The 13,552-nt window shown below is 41.4% G+C and overlaps 1 protein-coding gene across 1 annotated transcript; it reads left to right on the plus strand.

Moving 5' to 3' along the window:
* Positions 1-2,221: 2,221 nt before the first annotated feature.
* Positions 2,222-6,057, plus strand: ppp1r8a (protein phosphatase 1, regulatory subunit 8a). Its single transcript, XM_023974748.2, has 7 exons — positions 2,222-2,363; positions 2,898-2,958; positions 3,370-3,523; positions 3,772-3,992; positions 4,125-4,269; positions 4,425-4,489; positions 5,594-6,057. The coding sequence occupies exons 1-7, from the start codon at positions 2,314-2,316 to the stop codon at positions 5,963-5,965; spliced, it is 1,068 nt and encodes a 355-aa protein (XP_023830516.1). The 5' UTR covers positions 2,222-2,313; the 3' UTR covers positions 5,966-6,057.
* Positions 6,058-13,552: the final 7,495 nt, after the last annotated feature.

Raw genomic sequence — 13,552 nt, forward strand, 5'->3', positions numbered from 1 at the left:
TGTTGAATCTGCTCAGGAGCTGCTCAGACTCAAAGCCCAGGGGCATCAGTCTACAGGAGCTACACATTAAGCAGGATTACCTCAGCATGACTGTCATCAAGTAACGGCTGTGCTTTCTTTATTTGGATGTGTTTAGTACGGGGGGGAAAAAATATCGTAGAGAAATGGGGAGTTTTGGTCTTAAACAGCGGGAGGCAGGGCTTTCTCCTATAGATCTCAATTTTTATGGAACGGTCTGCCTACCCATGTGAGAGACGCAGACTCGGTCTCAACCTTTAAGTCTTTACTGAAGACTTATCTCTTCAGTAGGTCAAATGATTGAGTGTAGTCTGGCCCAGGAGTGTGAAGGTGAACGGAAAGGCTCTGGAGCAACGAACCGCCCTTGCTGTCTCTGCCTGGCCGGTTCCCCCTCTTCTCCACTGGGATTCTCTGCTCTAACTATTACAGGGGCTGAGTCACATGGCTTACTGGTGCTCTTTCATGCCGTCCCTGGGAGGGGTGCGTCACTTGAGTGGGTGAGTTACTGACGTGATCTTCCGTCTGGGTTGCGCCCCCCCTTGGTTTGTGCTGTGGTGGAGATCTTTGTGGGCAACTCGGCCTGTCTCAGGATTGTAAGTTGGTGGTTGAAGAATACCCTCTAGTGGTGTGGGGGCTGTGCTTTGGCAAATGTGGTGAGTTATATCCTTCCTGATGGCCTGTCCGGGAGTTTCTTCTGATGGGCCACAGTGTCCTCCTGACCTCCTGTCTCAGCCTCCAGTATTTATGCTGCAGTAGTTTATGTGTCGGGGGGCTAGGGTTCGTGTTATACCTGGCCAGTACTTTCTCACTATCTATATCCAGCTGTCCCTGGAATCGATGAATTTATAAGTTGCTCTGCGTCTCAATTCTCTTCGTATCCTCTCTTTCTTTCTCTCTCTACCGAAGATGAAAGCCCTAGGACAATACGTCACGGAAACCGGGCAGTGATGACGATGACTCCTTGCGTCCCCCCGCCGCCTTGGCCTTGCTGCTATTCCAGTTCAATGTTTGCCTGCGGTTATGGTACCCCCTACTGTCGCCAGACCTGCTGTTTTCAACTCTTATAAATGAGCTATAGAAAGCCCAACTGATATTTATTCTGATTATTATTTAGAGCTGTTGTCATTTATGAACATTTTGGAAAATCTTAGGCTCTCATCTATAATTCTCTGTTCTTTCTCTCTCTCCGGAGGACCTGAGCCCTAGGAACCATACGTGCAGGCACTACCGGGCAGATGAACTCCCTCTTGCTGTCCAGTTCCACTGGCTTGCTGCTAATCCAGTTGTCAACTGTACGCTTGGGCCGGTTATGGAACGCCACCGTGTTTCCCAGGACTCGCCTATTTTACTCTATGATGGCCTATGAAAAGCACAACTGAAATTATTCTTGCACTATTATAGCTTGACCATGCTTGTCACTTATGATATTTTGAATCACTTGGCAGCAATAGTTGTGTTATAATCTCTGCACCCGGGCACAGCCAAAGAGGACTGGCCACCCTCATAGCCGGGTTCCTCTCTAGGTTTCTTTCCTAGGTTTTGGCTTTCTAGGGAGTTTTCCTTTAGCCACCGTGCTTTCTACACCTGCATTGCTTTGCTGTTTGCGGGTTTTAGGCTGGGTTTCTGTACAGCACTTCGAGATATTAGCTGATGTACGAAGGGCTATATAAAATAAACTTGATTTGATTTGATTAATGCTTCCCCTTCCCCTTTACTCCATGCAACCACTCCTTGGAGTTACTATGAGTGAAGGCCACATTTTCTTCACCACTGACAAGCAATTCTGGTCCACTACGGGCTAGAGAATGTCTTCTGTTGTTTCAGGTCCACTTACATGAATGGCTATTGGAATTTATTTAATAAAAAGACAGAACATTTTGGTTTATCAACATGCATGACTGATACTTGTGATGGGACCAATTCTTTAGAATGTATTTGTTTATTTATTATTTACACTCAAATAGGGAGATTTTGGTTTGTGTTGACTGTGCCCTTGTTTTATTTTGTATTTATTTTATGTTTGAGGTCCTCAATGGTACATGACAGRTGATGCACAGTGTAGAATGTTGATTGGCTAAACGAATGCTTGCAATGAAAATAACACAATTTTGATGTCTTGATTAGTAAAATAATCAACAACAATATGGTGACAAACTTCCACAATTTTATCTAAACTTCAAAATAACAGTAGGCAAATTTTCAATAAAGTATTTCATCATAAACTACGATACCCAGCGTTCTACAGACTAACCTGAAGTCCTCCCTTTCCCAGCATTCACTAGTACACGGTGTAAGATGGCAGCAAACTCAAGCACTAACACACCTCTTTTTGACTGCCCGTCATGGTAAGACCTGCGACGATGTCTAATGCATAATTTTGACTGTCAAAAATCAAAAGCATGCAGTAGAGTGTTGTAAGGTCCATGTCGGCGAAATAAACAAGATTGTCGTATCGAAATAGGCTGTTGTGTACTTGCTAGAAACTAGCAAGCTATCTGGCTAACTTGGCTATAATCTTGAAGTGCTCAGTCACAGTCGTATGCTAGCTGTTGAAGAACATTCTACTAACTAACGTTAACTTGTCAGTGAAATCCAGCTTCAAGGTTTGATAAAGCTGTATGGCGTAACATTATTGGTGTTCCCGAATGCTTACTGTTATGCAGGATTTGCAATCCTATTCCTTTCCCGAGATAAGAATTACAGTAAGAGTATTGCTTGGGCAGTTTACACAAATTATTAGAAGAAATGGCATGCAAACCCACAGTCTTGTTCAACTACTTTCGCAGCAAGGCAGTGAAACCACAGTCCTGAATAAAGGCATAATTATGGCATGCAATTAACGTTCACTGTGCGTGTCTGCCGTATGTGTATTTTGTCAGGGCAGGGAAACCTCCACCTGGACTCCATCTAGATGTGGTGAAGGGAGACAAGCTAGTAGAGGTAAGTCTACTAGCCTAGTCTTAACCCTGACCCCAACTTCCACCTTCATGACAATAACAGCTTTTGGTGCTGGACCAAAAATAACCACACAAAGAATAAGCAAGAGCAATGTCTGTGTGCAGAATACGTGGCTTGTATCAAGTGACCCCTTGGATTCCAAGGCTGTCAAAGATCTACACATAATATAACCCTACAATGCCTTTGAGCAAGGCACTTAACCCTAATTTGCTCCAGGGGCACTATACTACTATGGCTGACCCTGTAAAACTACACATTTCACTGCACCTATCTGGTGTATGTGACAATAAAACATATTTTGTGTGTATATATACAGAACAATTGCAATACCAGTCCATGACCTTAGATAGGCAACTCTCTTCACACTTCGTCCTGCCTTTTTTCATTTTGTAGAAGCTAATCATTGATGAGAAGAAATATTATCTGTTTGGGCGGAATCCAGACGTGTGTGACTTCACCATAGACCACCAGTCGTGTTCTCGTGTCCACTCAGCCCTGGTCTACCACAGACACCTCAAGAGGGTTTTCCTGATCGACCTCAACAGTAGTGAGTATCTATACTTCTTAATATCCTGCAGTGTTCCTTGGTCGTCTGACACTAAGTTAGTTGTCAAGTGTTTGTTTCAGTGTAAATATTCGTTCAAGAAAGAGAGCCATAGCTTGCTGGTCCCTGGTACAAAAATATTTGGGCCATGCCACATCATTGTAGATGCCAAATACAATATACAGTATTTCAACTTTCAGCATGAAGTGAAATTTCGAAAAAGCACAATCCATGTTACATTGTCCCCTCAGCTCATGGTACGTTTCTCGGTCGTATCCGTCTGGAGCCCCACAAGCCCCAGCAGGTGCCCATCGACTCCACCATGTCGTTTGGGGCGTCCACACGGGTCTACACCCTGAGAGAGAAGCCCCAGACTCAGACCAGCACCATACCTGGGGGAGAGGTGAAGGCAGGGGAGGATGAGGAGCTCAAAGGACTACTGGGTCTACCTGAGGAGGAGACCGAGCTGGAGGTAAGGGTGTGTCATGTGTTCTTGTGAGAGAGATTCATGTTTTGTGCAAGCACTTATGTAGTATAATTTTCTTGTTTCTCGATCTGTTTGATGACCCTGACCACAGCTATCCTTTTGTTTCCCCTGTTCTAGAACCTGACAGAGTTCAACACGGCCCACAACAAGCGTATCTCCACCCTGACCATCGAGGATGGAAACCTGGACATCGTGAGGCCCAAGAGGAAGAGGAGGAGCAGCAGGGTCTCCTTCAGCGAGGAGGAGGAGGTCATCAACCCAGGTGTGTTACTGTAGTTAGGGTTGATGATGACACTCATGTTCACATACACACACGCCTGCACACAGACATGCAAGAACACACACCCGTGTACGAATGTAGATGCGCACGCACACACAATGAATAATGTAATCCTGTGTGTTTTCTTGTTGTTACAGAGGACGTGGACCCGTCAGTAGGGCGCTTCAGGAACATGGTACAGACTGCTGTTGTCCCTATCAAGGTAAACTTCTTCAAGTCCATCTCTTACTTTATGCCGGGGATGATTCTTGGGAAAAGTTGCAAAAGTTGTTTTACTTCAAGTCCATCTCTTACTTTATGCTTTTTTTGTTTTGTTTTTCTTACTTTGGGCAAAAATTTAAATGGGGTTTTCAAGCTACTGAAGCTGGTGTGTAAATGTATCTAGCTTTTTATTTATTTATACCTTATTTATGTAACTTTCTTACTCATCCTTTTCACGATTCATTCATGATTATCCGTAATCATGGTAGCATCGACATTAATGTAGAGGTGTTCAGAAACATTCTATTCTTATTTACAATAAAAGTGACTCCAAAATGACAATACATTATTTACCATTCATATCTATTGGGCACAACTTAATCTGAAACACAACCCCCCAAAATTTGGGGACTACTCTAATACACATAGAAGTGAATTTGGCCAAATACTTATGACACCTTCAAATGGGGGACTAGGTACATAATGTGCTTTCATTTCTAAATGGTAAAACCGATATCTATGAAAATACCTTATTCTTACATGTACAACTAAAGTAAAAAAAGCATTGGATTGGTGTAAACATGGATGAGAGTTTCTTTCGGACATATTTTTTGCACCATTCTCGGCGCTATTGCTTTTAAATCCATGTCAAAATGAGATTGAATTAATAATTTAAACCTAACCCTATCTATGACCTTACATCACCTTATTTATTACTATACAACACAAATGCCTGATTTCTGTTCCTAACACTAAAACCGAATCGAAATAATATAAAAATATAAATATTTGTAACGTTATATTACTAAAACAAAAAACAAATGAGCAAATCAGGTCTGAAAACAAACTGAATTTCAAATTTAAAAAATAAGAGAAATTAAACAACTACAATAACCTTGGTGTTGACCGATCGCAATCAATCAATCTATGCTAAAAGTGGTTGTATGTTGGAAAATCGAGATTGATCATATCAATCAATCCCATTTAATTTATAAATCCCTTTTAAAGACATTTGTCAGAGTACTTCACAGTGCTTCATAATTGACTCTACTGTATTGCCATCTTCAATCTTCTCATTCCCACCTAAACCCTGCTACCCAATCAGAAGAGGAAGATGGAGGGTCATGCTACACTAGGTCTGGAGGACTCTGTGGCCAGACGCATGCAGAACTTCCCCTTCAGTGGAGGGCTCTATGGAGACCTCCCACCCACCAGTGGAGAGGCCGGCTCCCTCCCCGCCGCCGCCCAGGCTGGAGCTACTATCCTGGGGGGCCTGCCGCTGGTCTTCCCTAACCCTGCTCCAGAGGTGGACCTCTCCCCCACCTCAGCCTCAGCACAGCCCTCCGTCACCCTCAACCCTGCTGCTAACCCTGCCCCTGGACTCTACACGCCCGAGGCGCTCAACGAACCACGCAAGAAGAAATACGCCAAGGAGGCGTGGCCAGGGAAGAAGCCCACGCCTTCTCTTTTGATATAGGTCGTATTCAAAATGGCACCTTATTTCCCTTAGTGCACTACAAAGTTAATTAAGGAATAGTGTGCCATTTCAAATTTGCACATAGCACCTCCCTGGACAATGTAATGGGAGGGGTTAGTATTAGTTAGGAGAGTGGTCACATCTCTGAACAACCAATCAATCAAAACTTCCTGTACTGTACAAGCTGTGACAAAGGGATATATAAGCAACCCTGATATAGGGAGACGTTTGTAAAAATAATATATTATTTTGGTTTGGATGTTTTTTGTTGTTGGTCTGTCTGCTTCAAATGTATATTATAACATGTTTTGTTTTTTATTGCTCATCTCACTTGTACTGACAAAGTAGTGTCTCTGAGCTCAGATTAAAATGCTATTTAAACTAATTTAACCTATACACATACGCAGGCTTCTTGAAGCTTATCATAAGACTTACTGTAACAGATTGGTGCATATGAACCATTTGTTTAACAGGTTTATTTGTTATTCTAAACTAAATGAAACACCGCTCTGTTACAAAAAACAATCTTATAAATGTGCTATTCACTCTGAATTTGTGGATATTTTAAGTGCCGTTGGTTTCACTGAAAACCATGTTACTGTCAAGACAGAGGGTAACGTTAACCAGGCAAAGACCGCTAGACATTTTAGTAAACCACTCCGACAAGGCTATGAACTGAGGGTCCAAATTGGCTTTAAAGAAATTAGGAAGAAACAAACCAGTTTGTGTGTGAGACAGTCGTTATGTTTTTGCTATTTTTATACAATTATTCGGCAGTTGGTTGAAAAGGAACCCATTATTGGCAGATGTGTTTGAAATTCAGTTAAGAAGAATGCATAAAAAAAAAAATCAACAGTGACATGATGGTAATTACAATTAATATCTTTGTTTGATATTTGTATAATAAACAGTAATAATCCATCCTCCTCTCTTTGCTGTGTGAGATGAGATGATGGTGGGAAAGGAGGATTAGTTTAGCCCCTAGAGAAATCTCCCGCTGGGTCTCTGCTGTGTTGCTTTCATGTCCCCAGTTTTACCTTTTTACTTTACACGACGCCATCTACTGAGAAAGCTCCTGGGATGGCTAATTAAGGGATTTTTCTGCTAATTAATGGATTTTTTAGCTAACTGAATGTGATTGTCTGTTCTGGGAACACGTAAAATGTGTCAGTTACTCTCCCAAGGTGATGACTTTTACTCATGTCTCTTTTTGTTTCTGATTATTACTTGTGGGTTTGTTAAATCAAAAACAATTTGAAAAAGCAATCTGTCCTCAAAATCAATCTGTAGTTTTATGGGAGTAAGAAGTAGCAATCACTGCTACTTCATACATGATAAAGGGTGTTTATCCTTCACAATATCCATTTGATGCGCAAGCTGTCGACAGTGTCGAATTCTATCTACAATGTGGCTCATTTTTATTACTTGTATTTCCATGGTCAATGCGGTGTTGGATTCTACTAGATTCTGTCAACATGTCGCTCATTTTGAATGTTGTGTTCTTATAATTGTTGATCTCTTTTCCACCAGAGGGCAACATGTGTACTGTGATCTGCTCTCTTTTGTTGAATCTAGAAACAACCCGATGTCATCCTACCTCAATGGATTACTATCAACTCATGCCAGTTGTTTCACAAATGTTCTCCATCTAGGAAGGAAAATTAAACCATTATTAGGTAGATGCATCCATTTAGGAAATATATTATTGTTAGTGTTCTGTACCAATGAATAGATGGTAGCAGACATTGGGTTCATAATATAGTCAAAGATTCATATTGTGAATTGAACTGATCATTGTTGATTTTAAAAGGACAGTGATGAAGGCCAATCAAAGACCCACATCCTGTGCCTTTGTTTCCAATTTTGAGGGTCAGTAGCAAAGCTATCAGTTTTTTGCCTTTTGGCTGGTATTATATATTTTAGTAACATCTTAATGCTTGTGATAGTCTGTTGTAAAGGAATGTTGGCAATACCATAGTCATGCTCTGCTCCATGAGGTGATCTTATTTAGAGAAACTCTGGAATGGGTTTAGTAAGAGAACTTGCAGCTACACCATCTCGCCTGTAGGGGTCTCTGGGGTTCTTCGCTGGCCCTGCTATGCTGCCTCTGGTTTTATGCCAAATGGCACTTTATTCCCTATATAGTGCACTTAATGTGAACAGGGCCCTGGTCAAAAGTAGTTCACTACATAGGCAATAGGCTGGCATTTGGAACGCCATCTCTGTCTCACCAGTGCAGATAAACAACCAGCAACTCCTTAATCAAATTTGCATGAGCGCGCTCAGGTTGCCATGGCAATAATTATCAGCACTGCCTAATTAACTTTCTCAATTGCTTAATGAGATACGACCCTCTGAACTCTATTTTTTTTCTTTCTAATCCAAGTATTATTTTTGTTATTCTCTCTATCTTCCATTCTCACTCTCCTCTGTGTTAACCTGTGACCACTAAGATAATAGAAATTACAGAGAAAATAAATCCTGCCTCACATGATTTAACACAGGAATGTATAGGCTGAGACAAGTATATTTCCTGGTAGTTTCACACATGAAATGCAAAATGGAGACTAAAAGATACTACCTGTAATACTTGTATATAATACATCAGTATCTATTAGTATATTGAGTATGCAACTCACATGTTGTGATGTAGCGGACCCTGAAGGCTTCAGGGGCCACAGGTGACCTGCTGAGACAGCTGAGTGAAGGAGGGGTGGCGAGACCGCACCGGCCCTGATCACCTCAATCGCCTGTCGCATGCAGTGAAGCGGGACTCTCAAGAATTTTTAGAGATAGGGGAGACAGGGAGGAAAGCACCCGGTGATGTCCCTCACAAAGCCGCCTACCCCTCTCCCACCTTGTCACACCCAATGTTCTATACCTCTACATCCCTACCAGGCCCCTCAGTCGTTCTGATCCAATTCTCTTCTCCCCTGGAGTGTGCATTTGATCACTTCCCCTCATTGAATTGGTATAGGCATGTGCTAGAGGTAGAATCCAACATATTTCCACCAGTCCATTTGTGAGATCACATTGAGGGGTAGTGAACGAGTGCTCTCTTCTGCAGACTGTAGGCAGCCTCTCTCTCATGAGTAGTTGTGCCTTGAACCCTGGGAATGACTTCATTATGCAGTAACTGAAACTGTTTTCTACTCCACCCTGTGGACTGAGCTGTGGTGGTCAGTCAGCCAGCTCAAGGACTTTCCTCCAGTGTACAGTAAACTAGGCAGGCCAGCCAGGTCCATTATGGGATCACTGCTAGGGCAGCAGACCACAGTGGTCAGACCACTTCATGGGAACTCCTGCTACATTTTTCAAAGGAGGGATATTTAAATGTATACAGCCGGGTTGGAGACAGTTCAGTTTCATGAACGTAAATGATTCATTAATAAATTGCTGTTTAATATGAGGAATTGTTTTGATTCATSAATTGACTGAATTGGACCCCTGGTCCACAGGACTGGGTCATTTCAATTACACATTTACTGTGTATTTATATTACACATAATAGTTGCTTTGCCTGTTTTTATCTCGTGGTTGCATCCAGTTATGTATTTGTATTTATTATGGATCAAAACAGAACGTTGTCTTAATGCAATATCTCATTCTTGAACTCTAACTTGTTGCTTATATTTTGTTCATTTTTATGTGAATTAGTTTACCTGCAATCATACTGGGAAAGATTCTTAAATTATACTTTTCTTAAAATGTTATTTACACGATTAAACTGTGCTCTAAGGTTAGCAATAGTGTTGTATAGGCTCACTTTAAAAAAATAACGTTTGTATAATCTTAAGTATTCCAAGTATCAAATGTTTTATTTTTAAGAACTAACTTGATGGTTTATTGAATTGGTGGTTGGTGCCCTTTGAAATCCTGGAATGTCCAAGTAATTTTTGTTGAAATGTGCTTTGCCAAGGCAGCAGCTACTCTTCCTGGGGTCCAGCAAAATTAAGGCAGTTATACATTTTAAAAGCATTACAATACATTCATAAGAGATTTCACAACGTATTGTGTGTGCCCTCAGGCCCCGACTCTACTACCACATATCTATAACGCGTGTGTGTATAGTGCGTATGTTATCGTGAGTTTGTATACATGTCTGTTTGTGTTTCTTAACAGTCCCTGCTGTTCCAGAAGGTGTATTCTAATCTGTTTTTTAAATCAAATTTTACATCAGTTACCTGATGTGGAGAAGAGTTCCATGTAACCATGGCTCTATTTAGTACTGTGCACCTCCATAGTCTGTTCTGGACTTGGGGCCTGTGAAGAAACCTCTGGTGGCATGTCTTGTGGGGTATGCATGGGTGTCTGAGCTGTYTGCCAGTGGTTCAAACAGACAGCATGGTGCATTCAACATGTCAATACCGCTCACAAATACAAGTAGGGATGAAGTCAATTTCTCCTCCACTTTGAGCCAGGAAAGATTGACATGCATATTATTATTGTTAGCTCTCTGTGTACATCCACGCGCCAGCCGTGCTGCCCTGTTCTGAGCCAGTTGAAAACTGACAACACAACTGAACAGTAGTCTAGGTGTGACAAAACTAGGGCCTGTTGAACCTGCCTTGTTGATAGTGCTCTCCCCATCMTAGCTACTGTTCTATCAATATGTTTTGACCATGATAGTTTACAATCCAGGGTTACTCCAAGCAGTTTAGTCTCAACTTGGTCAATTTTGACATTATTCATTACAAGATTTAGTTGAGGTTTAGGGTTTAGTGAATGATTTGTCCCAAATACAATGCTTTTAGTTTTTGAAWTATTTAGGACTAACTTATTCCTTGCCACCCAATCTGAAACTAACTGCAGCTCTTTGTTGCTGTCATTTCAGTTGATGTAGTAGCTGACGTGTATAGTGTTAAGTCATCCGCATACATAGACACACTGGCTTTACTCAAAGCCATGTCGTTAGTAAAGATTGTAAAAAGCAAGGGACYTAGACAGCTGCCCTGGGGAATTTCTGATTCTACCTGGATTTTGTTGGAGAGGCTTSCATTAAAGAACACCCTCTGTGTTCTGTTAGACAGGTAACTCTTTATGCACAATATAGCAGGGGGTGTAAAGCKATAACACATACGTGTTTCCAGCAACAGACTATGATTGATAATGTCAAAAGCCGCACTGAAGTTTAACAAAACAGCCACCACAATATTTGTTATCATCAATTTCTCTCAGCCAATCATCAATCATTTGTGTAAGTGCTGTGCTTGTTGAATGTCCTTCACTATAAATGTGCTGAAAGTCTGTTGTAAATTTGTTTACTGTAAAATASCATTGTATCTGGTCAAACAATTTTTTCCCAGAAGTATAGCAAGGGTTGGTAACAGGCTCATTAGTCGGATATTTGAGCCAGTTAAGGGGGCTTTACTATTCTTAGGTAGAGGAATAACGTTTGCTTCCCTCCAGGCCTGAGGGTACACACTTTCTAGTAGGCTTAAATTGAAGATATGGCAAATAGAAGTGCCATTTATCGTCCGCTATTATCCTCAGTAATTTTCCATCCAAGCTGTCAGATCCCGGTGACTTGTCATTGTTGATAGACAATCATTTTTTCACCTCTTCCATACTTAATTTACAGAATTCAAAATTACAATGCTTGTTTTTCATAATTTGGTCAGATATACTTGAATGTGTAGTGTCAGCATTTGTTGCTGGCATGTCATGCCTAAGTTTACTAATCTTGCCAATGAAAAAATCCTTAAACTAATTGGCAATATCAGTGGTTTTTGTGATGAATGAGCCATCTGATTCAATGAATGGTGGAGCGGAGTTTGCCTTTTTGCCCAAAATTTCATTTAAGCGGCTCCAAAGCGTTTTACTATCATTCTTTGTCATATATCTTTGTTTCATAGTGTAGTTTCTTCTTTTTAATCAGTTTAGTCACATGATTTCTCAATTTGCAGTACGTTTGCCAATCGGTTGTACAGCCAGACCTATTTCTCATTTCTTTTCTCTCATCCCTCTCAACCATACAATATGGCTCTGGTTGCATCCATCTGACTGCTGTAATTCTTTAGTTGTGAAATTTCCTTTCTGTTTCCTTAAAACCAGAGGACGAAAGTGACGGGGAAGATTATCTTTGTAACACCTCTGCCTGCGCTGCATCACTGTGTATTTTCTCTCCCTGTGTGAGTGGATTTCATGGATGGTGGGTGCAATCTGAAAGAGGATTAGCGCTAGGTGTCGGATAGCGTTAGCTAAATCTCTCTTAGGCAGGTGTGGCAGAGGGAAGACTGTCTGTCTGCCACATACACACAGGGCTCACTGAACACGGAACACTGTGTGCTGAAGGGGAATTCTTAAAGTGGGAATCAGCAGTTGAAACAACAACAACAAAGCGTACTCCCACCCCTGTTTTGGTAAAAAGCTGAGGGATGGGCCTGGAGAAATGTAACCACTCTCAAATTCATAGACACAACTATGGCTGCAAGGACTGACCATCCTTGATATCAAAATGATTGTTTTAACCATGTTTGAGGCTATATAGTGTTTGTCTACATTTACTTTGTTTACAAACATTGGAGTAAAACAACCTTATACAGTAGGAAGTAGGAAGTTTACATACACCTTAGCCAAATACATTTAAACTCKGTTTTTCATAATTCCTGACATTTAATCCCAGTAAAGATTCCCTGTTTTAGGTCAGTTAGGATCACCACTTTATTTTAAGAATGTGAAATGTCAGAATAATAGTAGAGAGAATTATTTATTTAATCTTTTATTTCTTTCATCACATTCCCAGTCGGTCAGCAGTTTAACAATACACTCAATTAGTATTTGGTAGCATTGCTTTAAAATTGTTTATCTTGGGTCAAATGTTTTGAGTAGCCTTCCACAAGCTTCCCACAAGAAGTTGGGTGAATTTTGGCCCATTCCTCCTGACAGACCTGGTGTAACTGAGTCAGGGTTGTAGGTCTCCTTGCTCGCACACGCTTTTTCAGTTCTGCCCAATAGATTTTCTATGGATTGAGGTCAGGGCTTTGTGATGGCCACTCCAATACATTGACTTTGTTGGCTTAAGCCATTTTGCCACAACTTTGTAAGTATGCTTGGGGTCATTGTCCATTTGGAAGACCCATTTGCGACCAGCTTTAACTTCCTGACTGATGTCTTGAGAGGTTGCTTCAAATATATCCACATAATTTTCCTACCTCATGATGCCATCTATTTTGTGAAGTGCACCCAGTCCCTCCTGCAGCAAAGCACTCCCACAACATGATGCTGCCACCCTCGTGCTTCACGAAGGTGTTCTTCGACTTGCAAGCCTCCCCTATTTCCTCCAAACATAATGACAGTTTCTATTTTTGTTTGCATCCAGACCAGTGGGACATTTTTCCACAAAGTACAATCTTTGTCCCCATGTGCAGTTGCAAACTAGTCTGGCTTTTTTATGGCAGTTTTGGAGCAGTGCTTCTTCCTTGCTGAGGCGGCCTTTCAGGTTATGTCGATTATAGGACTCCGATTTACTGTGATATCGACACTTTTGTACCTGTTTCCTCCAGCATCTTCACAAGGTCCTTTGCTGCTGTTCTGGGATTGATTTGCACTTTCGCACCAAGTACGTTCATCTCTAGAGAGTCTAGG

This window comes from Salvelinus sp. IW2-2015, linkage group LG30, assembly GCF_002910315.2.
Source record: "Salvelinus sp. IW2-2015 linkage group LG30, ASM291031v2, whole genome shotgun sequence".
NCBI lineage: Eukaryota > Metazoa > Chordata > Actinopteri > Salmoniformes > Salmonidae > Salvelinus > Salvelinus sp. IW2-2015.